At 43.4% G+C, this 9,649-nt stretch overlaps 1 protein-coding gene across 1 annotated transcript; it reads left to right on the forward strand.

Annotated features, from left to right (window-relative positions):
- Positions 1-325: 325 nt before the first annotated feature.
- Positions 326-9,649, forward strand: LOC110531456 (neurosecretory protein VGF-like). Its single transcript, XM_021614665.2, has 2 exons — positions 326-713; positions 4,508-9,649. Exon 2 carries the CDS (start codon positions 4,569-4,571, stop codon positions 6,747-6,749), a length of 2,181 nt encoding a protein of 726 aa, XP_021470340.2. The 5' UTR covers positions 326-713; positions 4,508-4,568; the 3' UTR covers positions 6,750-9,649.

A 9,649-nucleotide genomic window follows, 5' to 3' on the forward strand; every position in this document is an offset into this window, starting at 1 on the left:
CAACATTTTCTCTATGCCTCATGGCAAAATGAAGAGAAGGGGTTCACAAAATCTCACTTAGGGCCCCCAAAAAGTTAGGGTCGGCCCTGAATAACATGACGTCTGCCTGTCAAGTGACCCTGTTTTCGCTTTGAAATCATACTTCGATATTCTGATATTGTCATAACAACCAAACCCCTGAATGCTCACGCTGTGTCAGTATTCAGTTCACACAGGCTCCACATCTGGGGGAGAGAAACCTCCTATCTCCCTCTCCCTCTTCCCCCTCCAGCGGGAGAAATACTATTTCATTCACCCCGCTTCCGTTCATTCATCAGGGTACTGCAGTGTGGCAGAGCCAGAACGCTCGTTGGTTCGTTCGATCGAAGCTAAAATTCTTATCAATGAAAGCTTGCTGACGTCAATGGGGGGGAAACGCTGACATTGGGTCACGTGGGCAGCGAGGGCGGACGTATAAAGACGCGGCGCTGTCCGCGGTTCTGAAAATACTCACTGAAACAGACACACACACAACAGTAGGAGTTGGAAACCTAAAGCGAAAAATAACAACAAGTACTTTATACAGACGCTTCCGAACCATACAGAGCTTTATTTGTTTTAGGAAAACATTGGTGTATTGAGTTATAGAGTAGGAAGCTGAGTCAGAGAGAGGTTTGAGGAGTGACAGAATAACTACACCAGACTGCGCTTCTGGATTCATCACAAGACTCCAGGTAAGAAGGACAAACTTCTTCATCATTTCTTCATTTGAAAGTGATCAAAATGACTGACATACTAACTGACATGTAGCCTACAATTAAAAAAGAAAGTGGTGGAAATCTAAATGGCCATTGTGAATGTGTTACTGTTTGGGACATCCACCTTCCTTTTTGTTGGACATACTAGTTGAAACAAATACATTATGAACAGAAATGTTGGTACACAAGCTTACAAAATAATTGTTTTAAGATAAAGCCCAATAGGAACTATGCAAAGCCTACAAGGAAATGGGTGTGGATTAGAATGATTTGGATGAGTTTGGCTAACGATTGTGATAATAATGTTGACAATGATTACCGGAGATGGTGATAATTGTCATAACCATCATCATCAATCATAGCCACGCTTCTCCCCAGTCTTCCATCACCATGGCATCACCAACTGCCAAAAATAAAGACAAAAGGGGGAAAGTGACCCTTTAAAGAACCGCTGCCTTAAATAATGGTTTTGCGCGTCAAACCAATGTTGATGCAGCTTTTAGAATATAGTTAACATCCTTTTGAGCATATTTTGTATGTATATAAACACCAATTGCTTGGCTTTTTTTTCTGTACTCTCATGCATTCTCATGTTACTGTGGTTCTTGCACTTTTAATTTTGAAGCAACAGAGAGAAATTCCACCGGGTCGTAGAAGCGTGGTGCAGAGCAGATTATGGCGAGATAGGGCTCCTTAAAATCGGATTACTAATGTACTTTGAGAGAGAGAAAGAAGAGAGGCGGTTAAAATATGCTTTTTGATGACTGTACAAAGTGTAGCCTACCACTGGCAGGGTAGCCTAGTGGTTAGAGCGTTGGACTAGTAACCGGAAGGTTGTGAGTTCAAAACCCCCGAGCTGACAAGGTACAAATCTGTCGTTCTGCCCCTGAACAGGCAGTTAACCCACTGTTCCCAGGCCGTCATTGAAAATAAGAATTTGTTCTTAACTGACTTGCCTGGTTAAATAAAGGTAAAATTAAAAAAAAAAAAAATAATTAAACCACACAGCTAAAGTAGTAAGTAGCCTATGACAAAGTTACTAATTAAGACTGCAAAGGATATACAATAATTGCAAGGTGATATAGATTCTTTCTATACAATTTGCACACGCAGAACTTTACATATTAGGGAAAATCAGTCTCAATGGGAAGTGAGATGGATGGTGCCTCATTAGGCCAGGTCGTTGTAGATTGTTTCCTAATCTCTCTCTGTGGATTACACTGATCCATCTGTGTTATAATGAGCGAGGGGTCAAACCTCAATACTGGTCCCAAATGGCACCCTCTTGACTATTTACTGCGCTATTGTTGACCAGGACCCATGGGACTCTAGTCAAAAGTAGTGCACCATATTGTCAATAGGCTGAGCGTGCCATTGGGACGCACTTCAATGCGGCATCATGATCCTTTAATCTTGTAGGCCTATATCCTTTTTCAATCGCATCTAGATTCTAGGACTATAAATAGCTGCAACGCTCCAGTGGTTAGATCCAATGGGGTTATGTTTGATAGTGTTGCGGCTGTAAAGGATTCGTATAAAGGAGATTATCAATTGTGATTGAATATCTGATCAATCTATTCATGCTTTTTGTTATATTTCTCAGAGACAGAAAAACATTAATCTTAAATCATTGAGCAGTTAGGGTACGTCATTTATGGATCGATATTATACTGCATAGGCTACAAAATGCAACATGATCAATGTGAAATCTGTTGTTGCCATGGCCACAGATATAAATGACCTTACAAGTCTAACAATTCTGCTAATAGTTCTCTGTAGCCCTATAGCAGCGTCGCGAGGAACGCGCCTTGGAACGCTTTCTTTCTGAGTTCACATGCGAAAGGCACATTAAAACTTGCAGCACCAGCTCGAGACACTGAGACTATTAAATTGTTGTTAGAAGAGTGGAGGCGCGAGAAAATATGTATTTAAAAAAACTGTACAGCATATGTCTAATCGAACGGTTTAACCCGAATCGACGAACGAGGCCTATAAATTATGTGTAAGGGATAATCAACGAGGGGCTTTGCGTTCTATGGAAAATAATGAATGACACGGTGTGTTCCACAACGCGCTAGCGGAGTGGAACTGACCTTCCGCAGAGTTGCATTCTTTTCCAGAGAACTCAGAGCCCCTAGTTGATTATATACCATGGGGTATAATTGAACACATTTGCCATAAAATGTGTTTATTTGCCGGTATTAATGTGTTCAACATCCACTAAAATAGCTAGTAAGTTTACTAGATAGCTACAGTAGTTGCCATGGTAACCAAACAAACAGACTTCCTAGTTTAGCTAACCAAAGTATCAGTCCTAGCTTGCTTGCTATTATGAAAATCTAATTCAACAATACCAATACTGTTTTCAATTCTACTTTTGCTTTCAAACGCAGCGCAAACAAAACTTGTAAAAATTAGCTATAGCCATCGAAATCTACCATGCAAATATATACCGTGCGTTATTTAAAGGGGATCAATGCACGCTCAAGAATGCCCTTCAAGCCAATCAGAAAGGAGTATTCAATAACGCTATGGTATAAAGCTGAAAAACATGGTGTAGAGCTGAAAAGTTAAATTGAGGAAAATCCAACTTGTCCAATTTGGACATGAAAGGTGTTGTTGTGAAAGCAATTAATGTGTGCCATGGAATTAAATGAATGGTTTATTACCTTGAAAAGCATGCATGCCCATTCACAGACACCCAGCCAAGTCTAGTTGTTTTAGCTTACCTTGTATATGAACATCCGATTAACTATAGTTGCGGAGTGTTGCTTTTTGAGCTGTGGTCCTCTGTAGCTCAGTTGGTAGCGCATGGTGCTGGCAACGTCCAGATAGAGGGTTTGATTCCTGGGACCACGCCATATGTAAAATTAATGCACACTTGACTGCAAATCGCTTTGGATAAAAGCATCTGCTAAAATGTTATGTTACTAAGTGTTGAGGAAAATACATTGATAAACCATTTCAAACTGTGTCATACTAGTCGGCCATCTTGCGTGGGTCTCTGCACAATTTATGTTATTTGTTGACCTGCACAGAGGGTGAATGAATATAGTGGTTTACCTATTATATGTGTGATATTTATGGGGGGGAAACATGTATAGACTACTGATAGTGTCTAGGCTTACCAGATGGCTAGACTGTAAATAACGATTTTGAGTTGCTTTCCGCTAGTTATCACATACAAAATTGGCTATAGCATAATAATTAATGAAAGCAAAAATGTGCTTTTTGGACTTCATTTAAAGGTTAAGGTTAGGTCTAAGGTTAGCAGTGTGGTTAAGGTTAGGGTTAGGTTTAAAATCACATTTTAGAAGATCAATTGTAGAAATGGGCAGGGTAGTGACAACCTAAATTGAGAAATGTTTTCACTGCTAGATGAGTATTGACTTTGACAACTCCACTTGGGCTATTTTCAATGGTTCACGTCGTCATTCCTTTACACAGGCCAACTCACTTCCAGCAATACATTTCACTTTAATGCTGTGAGCTAATGGTTTTATTGGCAATGAAACTACCTAGTTTAAAAAGAGGAGAGAACCTCAACTGAACTGTATACGATATAGATTCATTAAACCACAAAACAATTTGTATCATCCCTGTAAAACCTTTCACTATAGATAAACACTTTACATTGTACAGGGGTAGGGGATTCCATAAAATTCAAATTCTATATTGGTTCACCAATGTTTACCATCCAAACATAAATCTCTCTCTCTCTGTCTCTCTCTCTCTCCCTCCTCTCTCTCTTTCTCCCCATTTCTTTCCAGGCACATCACCTTTCCTCGCTCCCCCCCCCCCCCTCCACCCCCACGTCCGTTCTGTGTGGTCATGACGCAGAGCCAATTCGCCACAAGTGCCCTTATCCTACTGGTCATCCTGCTGGGACTCACCCTAACCCTTCCGTCTGCCACCTCCGTCCCTGTGCCGACTGAGACACACAGCCCCAGTGACAGCCATGCTCCCCCACCTCCTGGGCTTAGGCTACCAGAGGGAGAAAGGGATGTGCAGGAAGGGAAGAAGGGCAGACTTCCACGGAGAGAGAGAGCAGAGGAGGAGGAAGAGGAGGGGGAGCTTTTCGGAGACATGGACCCCAAAACATTAGCGGCCGTTTTGCTGGAGGCGATGAATAAGCCGCACGGGGAGAGGATGAACGGAGGTGTGGAGGATGGGAGGAAGGATGAGGAGAGAGGAGAGGAGGAGGAGAGGGAAAGTCAAGAGGAGAAGGGAGAGGAGGTGAGAGCTGCGTTGGAGGAGGGAGCGGACCGAGACAGGGACGGTCGAGAGGAACTCGAGTTGGTGATGGCCGCCGCTGCAGAGCAGGGCACGGAGGAGCGACAGAGGGAGGAGGAGGAAGAGAGGAAGAGAGCACAGGAGGAGGAAGAAAGACTAACAGAGAAGGTGACTAGCCGTACCACCAGCCAGACTGTTCCTGTGAAGGAGAAACAACCTCCGACGGTAGAAGGAAGAGGGGAGGAGGTGGGAGTAAAGGAGGTAGGGGCCAGAGAGGAGGCACAGAAGGGACCTCCCACCTCCCAGGAGATCCAACAAGAGGAGCAGGAGCAGCTAAGCCCAGAGGAGGTGCAGAACCTCCAAACCATGTTGGAGGAACTACAGAACTACAACACAGCCAACAAGAGAGAGAGGGAGTCCCAGGCCCAGGAGCAGAGAGAGAGGGAGAGCAGGGGCTACAACCAACATGACACAGACCAAGCCCTGATGGACAACCAGATAAAACCTAAAGCGAAAGGAGGATATCCACTAGCCATGTCCAAGAAGAAGCTCAAATGGCAGGAGGAGACTCAGAAAGCCCTGAACATGCCCACTTATAGAGGTGGCAACTTCATGGACCACTTTGACGACAATCTGGCTCACCAAACGGCTGAGGATGAGGAGGATGATGAGGGAGACGAAGATGAGGAGGAGGTGTTGAGCCCCCAGGAAGAGGAGAGGAGGGCGAAGGAGGAGCAGGAGGAGGTCAGGAGGCAGGCGAAGGAGGCGCAGAGGGCCAAAGCTGAGGAGGAGAAGTTGGCGGATATTGCCTCAGACATGCTCCTGCAGTACATGGTTAAACAGGACAAAGGGAAGTACTCCAACCAGAACAAGAAGACCCTGCTGTCCAACGCAGCCGAGGACAAGCGCTCTGATGAGGAGGTGGTCAGCGAGGATGACGATATTGATCCTCAGACCATCGATAAGCTGATCGAAATCTCCAGTAAACTCCACCTCCCAGCAGACGACATTGTCGACATCATCAGCGACGTTGAGAAGAAGAAGAAGAAAGACACTCCTGAGATGTTACCCTGGCAACGACCCCAGCAACGACCCCTAGTTCCCCCAGCAGCCGCCGCCTTCGACACCCAGCCTTCGGCCCCACGCAATCCCACCCTGAATCAGCCTTCTCCAGCCATCAACCCCCTCAAGGCCTGGTTCATGGACATATCCTCCTCAAAACAAGACCCAAACGTCTGGATCAAACCACGACACAAGTCCTTTCGGACCTCCTCCTCCAACTACCCTGCCTATCCCTTCTACCAACAGAGGCCTTACCGAGGGTACTACCCCCTCTACTTCCCCCCTCCCAAGCCCAAACCTCGCTACTACGCCAAATCCTCCCTCAATGACCTCCTGTCGAATTCTCTGGACTACGACTTTGACTTCCCTCCCAAGAGGAGGTACCGTCCCTGGGTACAACCCCGCCCGAGGAATCCCCCCGTGGCTCTCCGGCAGAAGCTCTACTACCCCAAATACCTCCTCCCCTCACACCCCCGGACATACAACCACCTCCCCATCCCAATGGCCAAACCCCGGTCGTCGCCTCCCAGGGGTCAGTTTCAGCCTCGACGTCGACATGGTTACTATTACCAAGCGCCCCCAGCGCCTCTAGTGACCCGGGACCAAGATTATTATGGGATGCAGGAGTTGGGGCAGCAGCAGCAAGACAGTGACGAAGACCTAGAGAACTACATTCAACAGGTCTTTATGAAACCCAGACCCAGAATGTATCAGTGAAAGGAGAGGAGAGAAAGAAAGAGAGAAAGAGAGAGAGAGACAGAGAGAGAGAGAGAGAGAGAGAGGGGAAAAAGGGAGGAAGAGGTAACAATGGAATGTATATTTTCCTCACCGCTTACTTTTGATTTTGTTTCTGGGTTTGAGTCTCGTGTCTTTTTACTGTTTAGCTTGATTTTGGTCGAAATGCAACACAAAAATGTCATTTAGCAGGGGGGGGAAGGGGGTTGGCTTTCGTTCGAGTATAAAACAAACTTGCAGATAGAAGAGAGATATATAGGAGGAGACATCCATTCATTCCTCCACTTTGGATGATCACATGAGAAACTGAGGGTCATGGTCCAAAATGAATTCAAGAGGGGCACAAAACCCACAGTGTATAGATCTATAAAAGTTACAGAACTCTCCAATAGAACTCCCGGAACAACGACTCTCACCATGTCATCATGGAATCCTGATGGATATGAGGGAGCATCAGCATCATTCAGAGGACATTAAACATTGAGGGTGATTCCCAGATAGTACCCTATTCCTTATGTAGTGTAGAGTTCTAGGGGCCCTGGTCAAAAGTAGTGCACTACATGGGTAATAGGGTGCCATTTATGAAGCAGCCTGACAACCATGTTGCCCTTCATTCGAAACTTTTTAGTTTTGTAGGTGTTAACAAATACTCAGATGTCAATGTTTGGAACCAAAATGTGCAGTCAAACATGTTTATATTCCGAAAGACTAGCCATTGCTATTGGAGCAGAGGCCCCATCGATATTAAGCCTTACCAACATGTGTGTGTTAGGTTTTATTATTAAATGAGCATTTACATGATCGTTCTAGTTATACATCGTTTGTAGAAAATTCAACTTGTAAAAAAAGATTGAATTGCACCTTTTCAAGAACTCACAGATAGAAGCAGTTAATCTAAAGGACAGGAGGAAAAGCCCACCTCCATTGATACCCTTGGTAAGTTGCCATAATGCAGTCCAAGACTGTCAATATTGACCAAATATGTTTTCTTTTGTCTTTTTTTCCCATTTGAGTGTTACTTGTCTGTTTTTATCAATTCTGTTTTTTTTTTGTCATAATATTTTTGCATATTGTTTGATTTTAATGTAAATTGCCCTTCTGCAGACACTTTGATGATTTTACTTCTGTATTTGTAATGTACTTTATTTAGATTTTTTTTTTTTTTACAAAGCAGTGCTAAGATTTACATATTCATACATTCCAAATATTTCTAAGACAAAGTGATTTTAATGAAAAGAAGTTGAAAATACTGAAATACAGTTTTATATTCCCTTATTATTATGAATTCCCTCTCGTCTTGCTGAAGGCGGTCAGCTTTGTTAAGGGGGTAGAATTTAATCGATTGACGCTCTTGTAGGGAGTAAAATGGGGTTGTGATCTCAATTCCACTCCATCTCAAGTCGATTCAGAGAACGAATTAGAATATTCGATTCACAAATAGAAAAACGGTACGGGGATTTTTCAATGAAACTGACTTGAGTTGGAAAGGAATCTTCCCTCGCTCCCGATGAATGAGTGATATGAGAAGAGAAAAGGGAAAATAAAAAAACGCTGTGCTACCATAGAGAAACAAATATGGCTCTGTTTATGACGTTAGAGGCTGCAAAGAGATTGGGATTCAGAATCTCCCCGGTGTCACAGGAAATCAATATCTAATCACCTCCAAATCCTTACTCATTTAATCTTGCCTTGGGAACCAAACCCCAACAAACTCCCATTTTGTCACGTTTAAGTCTTGAACTAACCATGTGGCAATCTCACAGCCGAGACAAGGGCACATCCCATAATGGATCCCTATTCCCTTCATAGTGCATTACTTTTGACTAGAGCTCTATCGGCACTGGTCAAAAGTAGTGCGCTGCACAATATAGTGAAAAGGGTACCATTTGAGACGAACCCATACACAGCATAGACAATCTCAAAGTGAAACCATTTTCAATGTGACTGATGCCACAGACGCTAGCGAAAAATCCCTTATTCTACAGAATAGATGAGGGGAGAAACACTGGGGGAACATTGGGAGTGGTGTTTGATTTGATATGTGTGTTCTGCTTGACTGAGATTTAGACTTGGCACCTTATTCCCTACATAGTGCACTACCTTTGATTAAAGAAATGGCACCTTATTCCGTACATAGTGCCCTACTTTTGATCAAGGGTTAGGGTTAGGGTTAGGGTTAGGGTTAGGGTTAGGCCACTATTGGTAATAGTGTGTCATTTAGGATGCACCCCTGGTGACTGTTCCAGTTCGTTGAACTGAACTCATTTGATATTTGAACAGGTTCAGCGTTTACTAGGAACACTGATCAAAGGGGACAGACTCACCCTTCAAAACCTGCTACTCAATACTAAAGTTCCCTAACTGTGAGGTATCTGCTGTAGGAGAAAAAGAGAGCGAGAGATGTTAAAGAAAGTCATGAAAGGAGGGAGGGACCTAAAACATGACTTTCATTTTGAAACATTTTTTTATAATTATTTTGTGACGAAAAGAGAGGGAGGGAAACAGAAAGGGTTAGGGATGACTGAAGAGAGAGAGAGAGAGAGAGAGAGACAGACAGACAGACAGACAGACAGTTTCTGCTGCATGTACCTGCATCTAAAATGTGTTGCTTCTTTTTGATGAACTTAACAAGCATTGAAAAAAAGTATAAAAAAATCTAAAATAGCTAAAAGATGACTTTATAGGCGTATGACGTACCAGATATAAAACCCTGTTGAAGTCTTGTACGAGGATGTTGTTCTGATCTATGTACTCTATGTCTAGCTGTACCTTGCATCTATATCGTAATAAACATGCGTATTGCTGATTGTAAATAACCGCATGTATCCATGATGACTAGTTTTGCTACACAGAGAGAAATAAATAAAATCAACTATTTTTTA

Source organism: Oncorhynchus mykiss, chromosome 9, assembly GCF_013265735.2.
Source record: "Oncorhynchus mykiss isolate Arlee chromosome 9, USDA_OmykA_1.1, whole genome shotgun sequence".
Classification (NCBI taxonomy): Eukaryota; Metazoa; Chordata; class Actinopteri; order Salmoniformes; family Salmonidae; genus Oncorhynchus; species Oncorhynchus mykiss.

What these genes read in the sequence shown, in the direction of transcription:
- LOC110531456 (XM_021614665.2), top strand. Translation starts at nt 4,569, where the DNA reads ATGACGCAGAGCCAATTCGCCACAAGTGCCCTTATCCTACTGGTCATC.